This window comes from Nycticebus coucang, chromosome 8, assembly GCF_027406575.1.
Source record: "Nycticebus coucang isolate mNycCou1 chromosome 8, mNycCou1.pri, whole genome shotgun sequence".
In the NCBI taxonomy this organism is placed as follows: Eukaryota; Metazoa; Chordata; class Mammalia; order Primates; family Lorisidae; genus Nycticebus; species Nycticebus coucang.
The window spans coordinates 136126469-136138798 of record NC_069787.1 but is presented as its reverse complement, the minus strand read 5'-3'; the positions used below and the strand labels follow the sequence as shown (position 1 = coordinate 136138798).

Genomic DNA, 12330 nt, shown 5'->3' with positions numbered 1-12330 from the left:
GCTTGGAGGTTGGGGATGAGGAGTGTGGGCAGTGGTCACTCACAGCAACCCACGTCAGACTAGAGCATATGTGTGGGGGAGGAGGAGGTCAGCACATTTCGAGGGTAGCTGTAAGGTCAGAGGTCAGACATTTCGAGGCAGCAGTGGAGCTTCCCAGGTGGGCTACATACAGGAATCCTGCTGCAAACAGGGCCAGACAAGCAAAGTGGGAATCACTGGTCTACGATAACGGACATGTGCACTGGGAGGAATAGAGACTCTGGCCTGGGCTCCAGAACACAGAGGAAGGAAAAAATAAATAGCAGGAAAACTGACGAGGAAGGAGGAAGGACTTAGGGGAGTATGATGTTGTGAAGCAAAGAAAGTTCAGCACTGGAGCATAGGACTGGAGTAAGTGGGGGCAGCTCTGCAGACCATGCCTGCAGGCCCAGAGGGTAACAGCAGCCTTTGGTCTCATGACCGAGACAGTATTTGAAATACAGTTTTTGTGTAGTGCTCATTAGAAATGCCGTCCTTTCCTTCTGCTCAGGAAGTCAGAGCCACCTAAGGCCACCTGTGCTGCCTGCCATCCCCAGTTCTCCCCACACCCTGCCTCCTTGTCTCTGAAGAGAAGTTGGTAATGTAGCTGTTTCCACCAAGGAGGTTCTGAGGGCCAGGAACACAGGTGTGAAAGACCCTTGTCAACCGTCAAGAACTGTACAGATCTCACTTCTGAAGGACTTAACCAAATTCATTGTAAATATTTCCAAGGAGGCAAGCTTCATGCTTTGGTTCAGAGAAGATTTCACAGTGAACGCTCACGTATCCGTGGGCCCACACTAGCCTTGGCCCTATCCCAGAGGGGCCCCCAGCAAGAGGGGCTGTTCTCCAGAACCTGAGGAGTTGTTCCTACATGCCCTAGACAGCTCCCAAAAGGGGCAGGGGCTGCACCTTTCTTTAAGAGTCACAGAGCAAGATGATCACCAAGCTCCAAGAAGTCCTGCTGCAGCTCGGCCTTCCACAGCCCTGCTGCAAGGAGGTGGTGTTGTGGTCACGGTGTGGATTCTAGACCCTCAGATTCCTAGGGTTCAACTCCTGGATGTCTTCCTATTAGCTACATGACCCCAAGGAAGTTCTTTAACTTTCCTGTGCCTCAGTTCCCATATCTGTAAAACTAGAAATAACATTAGCATTTACTTCATGGGGCTGTTGTAAAGATTCAACTGCGTTATTTCAGAAACCTTAGGGCACTGCCAGCGTTGTGAGCATGTAGGAAACGTCAGCTGTTACTGTTACTGGTGTGAAAGGTCAGCTGTCACCGTCACTGGTGGGAAATGTTGGCGGTCACTGTCACTGGTGGGAAGTGTCAGCTGTCATTGTCACTGGTGGGAAGCGTCGGCTGTCACAGCCACTGGTGTGAAAGTTTAAACTCCTGAATGTGCTGCAGTGAAACCTGGTTGGGTTTATTAAAATAAATGTTCCAAAAGGTAAGCTTCTTTCCATGCTTTAGGAAGAACATTAGTTATAGTACAATATGAGGAGAAATTCAGTTACATCATTAAGAGAAAAAAATATCTAATAGCTTTAAAGTGGCCTCGTGTAGGTCAGCACAGAGGTAAAGTACAGCAGCTTTGCAGGGCCAGGAGGCCAAGGGTCAGTCCCAGCTCTGTGGCCTTGGCCTGACCACTTAATTTCTCTGAATCTCATCTTCCTTGCATGTCTATCCAGTATAATAATATTTACTTTGTAGAATTCTTGTGAGAAGTAAATTAAACCATATACACAGAAGACTTGGCACAATGCCTAACACAAAAATGGGTTTATTTTCTTAGGCAAATATTTTATTGTTTTGGAACTGATGATTTCAAAATGCTATATTGCTAATTTTATTCTTTTAGTGACACTTTATTTAGATAGCATTTCCCCATTCCCTGGCTTCCTTAATTCTCTAATATACCTCCCTGGGTTACTGTAAAATCTGCACGTTCTAGCCCCCTTTGAAGAGGGCTCCCATCTGAGGGCAGCCTCGCATTGCCTTGCTGGGAAGGCTTGCCGGCCCATTCTTCATCATGGGGGCACTTCACTGAGGATGGCCAACTGTCGCCTTGGAAAACCTCTTCCCCGTCAAGCCTAGGAGTGCAGGCACTTAATGGTCATCTCGTCATTATTTCCTGCCCTCATTTCCAACACCATGTAATTGTGATCCCATCGTTGCCACCAAGTGGCTGCAGGAGGTCTCATCTGCCAGTATCTAAACAAAACCCACAAGAGAGCAGGGACCGTGTGCCGTTGGAACACGGAGATTCTGAGCAGAAGGGACGTAGCACCACCGGGTGCCCTGTCACCAGAGAGGCAGAAACAGGGCAGTTGTGGAAAGTCTGCCCGGTCTGAGTCCTGGCTCTGGCACTGAATGCCTCTGGTGACCTTTCTATGCCTCAGTCTGCTCACTGCCCTGTGGGCCAGCAGCCAGGAGGCACGGGGGCCCCCAAGTGAGTCAGGGAGCATGCTGACCCAAAGGGAGGAGGTCTCTGCTCCTCACCATCTGCTTTCCCGCTGCTGTCCTGCAACACCTCCCTCCAGGGGCTCATGGCTGGAGGCAGCGTGAGCAGCTCAGTGGGCAGGCCCAAGAGATGTGAAGTCCACGGGGGTCCTCATGATGGGTGCTTCCACCACCAAACCACATGCTTAGTATCTGAGCAGGAAGAAAAGACTGAGCAAGAACACCTCCCTTTGTATGTCTTAGAGCACTGGCACTTCCGAGAAGTGGCCCTGAATTTCTGAGTCACCAACCCTGGGTACCCTCACGTGTCCTGGAAGCAGTGTCTGGGCTGGAGGGAGGCAGAGCAGTCCTTTATTCCAGCATCTCATTAGCCACAGCACAGAGACTGTAGGCTTTCAAGCTGAGCTTTTACTCTGTTATATTTCAATGACAACAGAAATGATAAAATGGCTGGGAAGCAGGCCAGCAGACTGGATGCTCTCTGTCTGGGGCAGGGCCGCCTGTGGACATCTGGTAGTGGTCACAGCCGCAGGCAGGAGCAGGGTCAGTTAGTGAGTACCTGCTTCTGGACATCCCATGGCCACTCTGGTTCTGAGATTCCAGTACCTGGGAACAGAGGCAGGCAGATTCATGTTGTCCATCAGGCCGTGATTGAGCAGCACTACAAATAATGCCCAAGGCAGTGTCCCCACCACAAACACAGTGAGTAGCCTTACTCAACTACTCTGAAGACATAAAGTGTGACTTTATGGCAGAAGAGCTCATCACAGGAGCTCCCACAAGGGCCAGCTCCCTGGTGCAGGTCTAGGAATGGTTTGGTCCTCCCTTTTCTATTCCTTTTAGCTTGCAGTTTTATTCCCTTATTTTGTTTTGAGGCCTTGCTCTAGGATGGCACATAGGTATGCGCCAGTGCCAGCTGCAGCTGGCTCTCTTTAGAGCAGTGGTTCTCAACCTTCCTAAGGCTGCAGCCCTTTAAAATACGGTTCTGTGGGTCACAACTCACAGGTTGAGAACCGCTGCTTTAGAGGAACATTCTGCAGTCTTCAACATGAAAGTGTGTTCTGGTCCTTAAGACCCATCTGACAAAGGCCTTGAAGGGCCCAGGTCTGGTCCTGAGCTCTGCAGGGCACTCTCCCCTCTGTTATTCATCCCGTCTGCAGTATCCACCCTCAGAGGGGGCAGGCCAGTGTGGGAAGCAGTGAGAAATAAAAACAAGTGGGACAGAGACCCTGCCCATGAAAATTAGCTTTCATCCTGCATTGCAGAGTTGCTACGATGTCCTCTAACCATAATAGACAGCACAGGTGTGGCATCAACTATAATATTCATGGGAGGGAAAGTGCTGCATAGATGCTTAAGAGGCTGGCTGGGGTGCTGTCATCTCTTCTCTGAGTTTCCTGCTCTGTTCAGATCAACAGACTCTCACGGCCACCTGCCAGGTTCCAGGACTGCGTGAGGGGAGGGTGCAGCAGGAGCCAGTCATTGGCCTTGGCCTCAAAGAGTTGCTTTTGGCGAGAGTCTTCGAAGCTTCGTGAAAGCGTCTGCTTAAGGCCAGGGACAAGGTCTTTCTTTAACATGATTTGGTACACCTCTTTCCTCAAACAGCCCCAGGCTAAGGAAGCAAGAGAGCAAACATTTTTTTCAGGAAAGGAATTAGCATGAGGACACAGCAGCTAGAAATTGGCAGGGTGCCCTCAGAATGTTGGGGAATTGATTTATTTCTCCAGCCTTACCACAGGAGCTGAAGCACTGGCAGGTGCCTCTGTGAGTTGGCGGTGGCTGATCTGAGTGAGGTTGTTATTATTTATTAGTCACTGTAGAGTGTCTTTCTCAGAAACTGCAGAGTACTTGGGAAGCTCATTGCCCTTGAGTGCGATCAATACTGTATGCAGCTTGCACGGGGATCTGAGTGGCATGTAATTATAAAACTGTATTGATTCCTGGCAAAGGGGTTCAAAATATACAAACCCTTCACATAAAAATTATCCCACTCTTCAAAAGACTTGATTATTTTTTTCCTCAAGAAAGAGACCAATGGTTAGAGTAAAAAACTTGAAATGTTAGCTAAATTAGGGCTGTTTCCTACCAGGAGCCAGGTCTGTGCACGTAATTATTTTATTCTTTGTTGGCACTGGCTTACTTCAGTTAAGCATTAGAAATGTTTCTGGTTTGATTTTGTAATCCCAACTATCCAGTCAGTTCCTAACTTGACGTTTTTTTCTTGTGTCTTCCAGTATTTTTCTGTAAAGAAAACCCTCCCATATCTGGGATGACCCTGTCATTCCCTGGGCCCTCCCCGTGTTTCTGCTCTTCTCTGCCCCACGTCCAGCCGGCCCCATGGCCAGGACTGCACCTGCCCTCACACACCCCATCATCACCACACTCCTCCTGTTTTATTTTGGCCAACTTCTAATTTCTGCCCCTGGACTGGTGTCCTCTGCAATCCCACTAGAGTGACTGTCCTCCTTAGGCTGTGTTTCCTCAGCAGTGATTGTGACCATGACCATCAGCCTGGCTTTGCTGAAATCATCTGGCCCTGTCATTCTGTGCCCTGATCACAGAGTGGCCTCATCTTGCCCCTCCTGTGGTTGCTAGGGGCTCTGAACACGCAGGTGGACCAGGTCACCTGGCTTCACCAGGCCCCCCAGCAGCCCCACTCACCTGCAATCTGAGGTGAACGAGCAGCTGATGCTCTGACAGCGACAGGAGGTGAGTCTTGAGAGACACAGCTGTTGGAGGTGGTCAGAGCCAGCAGGTCCCAAGGATGAAGCAGGGGCCTTGTTGGGAAGCTTCCTCAGAGGCGTCATTGGCATTTTGAATATCTGTGGTTGGTCTGGCCAGGCGCTGACAGAGAACTTTGCACAAAGACGTCAGTGATGCCATCACCATCACTCCATTCTGGGGTCTTCTGCTCCCTCAGCCTTGCAATGGAGTGTTGCTGAGTATGTCACAAGGGAGTGGGCCTCTTGCAGTGTCCCCTGAACCTCATGTTTTATCAGCCCTAGGAAAGGGGTCTGACACAAAGGCCTGGCAGCCTTTCTCTACAGGGTACTCATGGCATGTGTGGGAGACACTTAGATGTGTGTGAGTCTCTCACATTGCAGGACACTTGTCATCACCAGGCTCTCATGCTAAGTACCAGTCACAATCCCCAGTCACTGAGACAACCAGAAAAGGCCTTATATCCCCACCTGGTTCTAGACGCCCGAGAGATGGACAGGGTCCCCCTACTTTAAGAGTCATGGGCTCCTGTAATTGCTTAACCCACTTCTCACTCTCCTGCAATGTTCTCCTTTCTGAGTAAAATGAAGAACCAGGTAATTTGTGATGTTCCTGTTGTTTTTCTTACCTCTCCATCTTCTGCTGGGACTGGGCCCAGACCCTGCAGTCCCCTCGCCTGGCTTTGAAATCAAGCTCTATACTTCCTGGGTGTAACCTTGAACTGGAGTGGGACCCTGAAAAGTTACTTAATGTCTCCATTCCTTAGTTTTCTCATATAAAGTGGGGGTGACAGTGATACCTGCCTTGGGAGAGTTTTACGGAGATTAAAATCAAGCGTTCAAGGTGCTTGTCTCGGCCACCATCGGACAGTGGTGACCACGATGACTGCGGCTCCAGATCATAAGGGTCTTGTTGGAACAAGTTTAAACTGACACCTAGAAATGAATGTTCTGTAAAATACAGAGAGGCAGCATGGCCTATGGGAAGGGCAGGGGCTGGTTGAGAGTCGGGAAATCCTGTTAATTACTGAGTGGCTCTGATTGTGCCACTGCACCTCACTGATTTTTACTGCTCTGTCTGTGAAACGTCTGTGAAATATGGTGTCAGAAAGACTGAGTGACGTGAGCGTGGTGAAGTGGCCACCTAATCAGCTTGACAACATGTAATAAATACCTGATTTGAAACCCCTCCCAACCCATTGGGGGATTCACTTCCAGGAACTTCTCTGGGACAGTGCACCTGCCTGGTAGGTCTCGGGCCTCTCCCCATCACTCCCCACCCTCCGTGTGCCCCACAGCCTCTTTGGTAGCAGATGCTGCAGGACCCCGGGTCCCTCCCCAGCCCAGTGTCCCCATAGCCTCACGTGTCTGGACATCTTTCTGAGAGCTGGCCTCTGCAGTGGGGTAGCTTCCCCACGGGTTCCGGCACCCACAGGCCCAGGGCCCTCATGGCTGTCCTCGTGTCCTTGCAGCAACAAAGGCGGGAGAAGGAGCTGCGGAAGCAGCAGGAGCGTGAGCAGCGGCGGCACTACGAGGAGCAGGCGCGGCGGGAGGAGGAGCGGAGGCGCGCGGAGCACGAGCAGGTACTGCCCAGCAGGTACCACATGAGCAGGTGCCGCACAGGAGGTACCGCACAGCAGGTACCACCCAGCAGGTACCACACAAGCAGGTGCCGCACAGGAGGTACCGCACGAGCAGGTACCACCCAGCAGGTACCACATGAGCAGGTACCACACAAGCAGGTACCGCACAGCAGGTACCACACGAGCAGGTACCGCACGAGCAGGTACCGCACAGCAGGTACCACATGAGCAGGTACCGCACGAGCAGGTACCACACGAGCAGGTACCACACAAGCAGGTACCGCACAGCAGGTACCACACGAGCAGGTACCGCACGAGCAGGTACCACACGAGCAGGTACCGCACGAGCAGGTACCGCACAGCAGGTACGGCACAGCAGGTACCACACAAGCAGGTACCGCACAGCAGGTACCGCACGAGCAGGTACCACACGAGCAGGTACCACACAAGCAGGTACCGCACAGCAGGTACCACACGAGCAGGTACCGCACGAGCAGGTACGGCACAGCAGGTACCACACGAGCAGGTACCGCACGAGCAGGTACCGCACAGCAGGTACCACATGAGCAGGTACCGCACGAGCAGGTACCACATGAGCAGGTACCACACGAGCAGGTACCGCACGAGCAGGTACGGCACAGCAGGTACCACACAAGCAGGTACCACACAGGCAGGTGCCGCACAGCAGGTACCACACGAGCAGGTACCACACAGCAGGTACCACACAGCAGGTACCACACGAGCAGGTGCCACACGAGCAGGTGCCGCACAGCTGGTACCACACAAGCAGGTACCACACAGCAGGTACCACACGAGCAGGTACCGCACAGCAGGTACCACACGAGCAGGTGCCGCACAGCAGGTACCACATGAGCAGGTACCACCCAGCAGGTACCACACAAGCAGGTACCACATGAGCAGGTACCACACAGCAGGTACCACACAGCAGGTACTGCACGAGCAGGTACCACATGAGCAGGTACCACCCAGCAGGTACCACACAAGCAGGTGCCGCACAGCAGGTACCACATGAGCAGGTACCACACAAGCAGGTACCACATGAGCAGGTACCACACAGCAGGTACCACATGAGCAGGTACCACAGCAGGTACCACACAAGCAGGTACCACATGAGCAAGTACCACACAGCAGGTACCACGCGAGCAGGTACCGCATGAGCAGGTACCACACAGCAGGTACCACCCAGCAAGTACCACAGGAGCAGGTACCACACAAGCAGGTACCACACGGCAGGTACCACACAGCATTTACTGCACGAGCAGGTACCACGTGAGCAGGTACCGCACGAGCAGGTACCACATGAGCAGGTACCACCCAGCAGGTAGCACATGAGCAGGTACCACACAAGCAGGTACCACACAAGCAGGTACCACATGAGCAGGTACCACGCGAGCAGGTACCGCACGAGCAGGTACCACATGAGCAGGTGCCACCCAGCAGGTAGCACATGAGCAGGTACCACACGAGCAGGTACCACACAAGCAGGTACCACACAAGCAGGTGCCGCACAGCAGGTACCACACGAGCAGGTGCCGCACAGCAGGTACCGCACGAGCAGGTACCACCCAGCAGGTGCCGCACGAGCAGGTGCCGCACAGCAGGTAGCACACGGCAGGTACCGCATGAGCAGGTACCACCCAGCAGGTACCACACAGAAGGTACCACACAAGCAGGTGCCACCCAGCAAGTACCGCACCAGCAGGTAATGCACGAGCAGGTACCCCCGTCTGCTTGCGGAAGGCCCTGGTGTGGGTCGCCTTCTCTTAGGACTGCTATTAAGTGCACTGTACTTTCTCAAGCAACTGTTCTCACCTGTTGGAGACATCAGCGCATGGCCCGTCACCCAGCCTGCGTCTGGCCCGGCGATCTCCCTGATGTGCCTGGGTCTCCAGTGCTCCCAGCCCTGGGTGTCCTTCTGAGTTGAAGGCAGCAGGGGAGTCTGACAGCCCTGTCCTCTTCCCTCACTGCTTCAGAAAAGCTGTAATCCCCATGCAAATTCCAGTCTTCACAATTTTTGGCACCCATGACACAGGCCCCTCTCCTTTCTAGACTCAAGCTGCCAGTGAAACTGCAGGGCTGGTGGGCAGGGACCTCAGTCCTGGCAGCGTTTACCCGCTGTGGGCCCAGGAGCCTCCTCACTGCACAGCGTTGCTAGTTCCAGGTAGTCCGTAGAGAGAGGAGCCGGTACTGGAGAGCGAATGCATGGCTGGGTCTGTTAGAGCCAGGTGTGACCGTGCAGCCAGCGCTGCAGGGAGGCCGCTCCGACTAGCCCTGGCTTTGCTTTGCTTCAGCCCACCCTCCTGTTCTGTAGGAGATACTGGGTATTTCCACCTTCTTCCTTCTCCACTTTACTTGGCAGCTCTTGTCACCTTTAAAATTGCCTGTTCTTTCTGTTTCTCTGAATGCTTTGCTGCTCCAGGAATACATCAGGCGACAGTTAGAGGAGGAGCAGAGGCAGCTGGAGATTCTGCAGCAGCAGCTTCTGCACGAGCAGGCTCTACTTCTGGTAACGGAGGGGCAGCTGCCTGCCGTGTGGGCCAGCGTGTGTCTGTGTCTGTCCGTGTGTGTCCTCCTAACTCAGCCCACGCAGGGCAGCTTCCAAGGCTCCCGACCTCAGAAATCTCACGGAAACGTAATACATAGTGTCTTAATACATTTGATGCAAGTGTCACACGTTCTTTATTCCATCTATTGGTGAAACTGTAAAGAGAATCCAGTCTTACTATAAGTACAAACTGCTTTTGAGACCCACTGTGTTCCGTGCAGAGTAATTTCTAAGGCCGTTTGCAGCATGCTGGAATGCAATCACAGCCAAAGGCACCTCTCCCTTAAGAACCCACTCAGCTCTGCAGCTACATTTCGCTTGCAGACTGTTAGTTTTGTCCTTACGATGGAAGTGTTGCCCGTTCCCTGCTCCTATGACGGCCACTCCAAGTGCCACACTGCTCTCCATATGGGCTTTGTGGTGTATTTTTTTTAACTGAACTTTTTATTTAATGGCATTCTGGTATTTTTTAGCCTTTACATAAACTTGGTAATGACCTTTGCTGGTCCAAGTTTTATTATTCGAAGATGATTTAGGCATTACTGCTGGCTACTTGTTTAGTTTTTCACTTAACTACACATGTTTGAATAGATCAGGCAGTGAATGGCTCCTTACAGGGGGTGTGTGCTGACCATTTAACTATCCTCATTACTGGCATTTTCTCAGTTGTAATCCATCAGGGACAAGGCACTTTGCCAGAGGCAGTGTTCTGTGGGAACGGCCATGTAGATACTGCACAGACTGGGGCTGGTCTCTGGGGTACACCCTGATGCCTCCTGCAGCCTGGTCATGTCCGGCCCTTTGTCACTTGGTGTCATTTTGCCATGGCCAGTGATTGCCACGTGCTGACCAGCCTTTTCTTTGCCCCATTTACTGATCTGGACAGGAATATAAGCGCAAACAGCTGGAAGAGCAAAGACAAGCAGAGAGACTGCAGAGACAGCTGAAGCAGGAGAGAGACTACTTAGTTTCCCTTCAGCACCAACGGCAGGAGCAGAGACCCATTGAGAAAAAGCCACTGTACCATTACAAAGAGGGGATGAGTCCCAGTGAGAAGCCCGCATGGGCCAAGGAGGTGAGTGGGCCAGGTGTAGCCACACCTGCCGGCAGGGCTCTCAACCATGATGGTTCGTCCAGCTGCAGAGCTGGAAACCGTCCAGCAGAAGACATACACTTTGCTTTCACAGGAACCATAACATTATTCCTATAGAGACATGGCAAGGCACCTTATACCATGTGTAAGGTTTTTTGGCATATCTTTGTGGTTGTGGATTTTAATAGGCAACAGCAGAAGGTAGAAAAAAATTCTTTTCCGTATACTAATCCAACTGAATTTGTGGTCTGAGGATTTTTAGTCACCTTTTTTTTTTTAAATAGTGTGATTATAGACTTGCAGAATTCTAGGTAGACTCATTTCCAGCCCATACCCGGGCCTTATTGACGGACCACTGACATTGTCACTAACACAAGCTTGTTTGCTGTGGTGTCATCAGGTGCACAGTTGACCTCAGACTTGTGGTTGTGGTGTTCACTTTTAGAATCAGAGGACATTTGTGTTTCTCTTGCAAATACTTCCAAAGTAACCATTTGTCGTTGGCTTGACTGCTGGACTAATGAGGGATTTTCAGGAATTTGACTCTGTGATGAGCTATTTAACAATGTGATTAAAAGCCATTTAGGTGGAAGGGGAAAAAATGGGAATAACCAAATGGGTAAAGCAAACAAGCAAAACAGTAACTGCAACCATACCAACCACCCTTCCAGGGAGTCCCTGAGTCGGCGCATCTGCGTAACACCCTGGTGGCCAGTTCTACCATTATTTGTGGCACGTGGGTGATTTCCTTTATTTTTTTGTGAGCATAGCTAGACACTTAGGAAGATATTTTGGGTTATTTTATATTTTTATCTAGCATCTCTAGATATTTATAGCTAGAGTTTTTCTCAAGTTATCTAGACTACAGTATTTCCAGGACCAGATGTCTTATGTAAAATCCTATATTTACAAAAGTAGTTCTTTTTATTTTTCTATCCTGTCTGATACGTACAGAAAACTCTTGAAATGTTGTTGTCCTAATGTTAATGATGGTAGTTAATGGGAGGTAGAAAGAAATCAATCAAAAGATTGATTTTTTAAAAACTTGTTTAATCTTCTATAGATTGTTTAACTCCTTTGTACTATTTTAATGAAAACAAAACTAAGTCTGTAAAGAAAATCATTTTGGTTTGGGATGGGAATGTTTTGATCACTTTCCTGTGGTGTGTAAGGTAGTCTGCACTTGGCTGTGTCTGACGGCTGCCTCTTTCCCAAAGATCAGTAATTCAGTCGTGCAATTCTGCTCTCAGGTACAGACAGCAACGACCCCTTCATAACCCGCCTATTCTTCCAGCCAAGTAGGAACACCACACTGATAAACAGCAGATACATGCTTCCTGGCTGGCAGAGACACTCCACCCTCCTCCACCACAAAGCCATTTTCTAGCTATGCCGAATCAAAATCCTCCTCTGTGCCAGACCTGCAGCTCCTAACCATGGTGGGTGTGGAGAAAGCTGAAAAACTAACTTCTTTATAGCTGATGCCAGAAGCACCTGCAGGAATTAGTGGTTCCAAAGCCAGACTCCTGTTTGAGTGTCATTCTCACGGAAGGATGGACTAGCCTGCACTATTAGACTGGGTTTAGGAGAAAAGCAGAAGCCTCAGGGGCCATGGTGAGCTCTCCAAGGTGATCTCCCTTCCAAGGATGTGGCCCAGCTCAAGAGTTGGGATCTAAGGTCATCTGCCTGTCCTCTCCCAACATCCCCAAAGTGACAAGCCCTCAGCTGTCCGCTACTGAAATGAAGGAGGGCCTTATAGACCCATGTGCACCTGAGGGCAGAGGACCACAAGCTCCTTGACCCCACTGAGAGCCATGTGGCAAAGTGACCTCTCCCTGAGGCCTGACCACTTGGCCATCAGTGCTCCCATCCTCAAGTATGTATGTCAA

At 50.9% G+C, this 12330-nt stretch overlaps 1 protein-coding gene across 8 annotated transcripts in view; it reads left to right on the top strand.

The window, feature by feature from the left end:
• The window catches only part of TNIK (TRAF2 and NCK interacting kinase), a 395211-nt gene that overhangs the window by 310182 nt on the left and 72699 nt on the right, over positions 1-12330 (top strand). For 5 of the 8 annotated variants that reach the window (XM_053599575.1, XM_053599573.1, XM_053599578.1 and 2 more), the window contains exons 13-15: positions 6672-6782; positions 9223-9309; positions 10235-10423. In XM_053599575.1, coding sequence (XP_053455550.1) covers positions 6672-6782; positions 9223-9309; positions 10235-10423 — 387 coding nt within the window. The remainder of the gene's footprint in view (positions 1-6671; positions 6783-9222; positions 9310-10234; positions 10424-12330) is intronic. The other 3 variants (XM_053599576.1, XM_053599580.1, XM_053599579.1) reach the window with 1 other exon arrangement.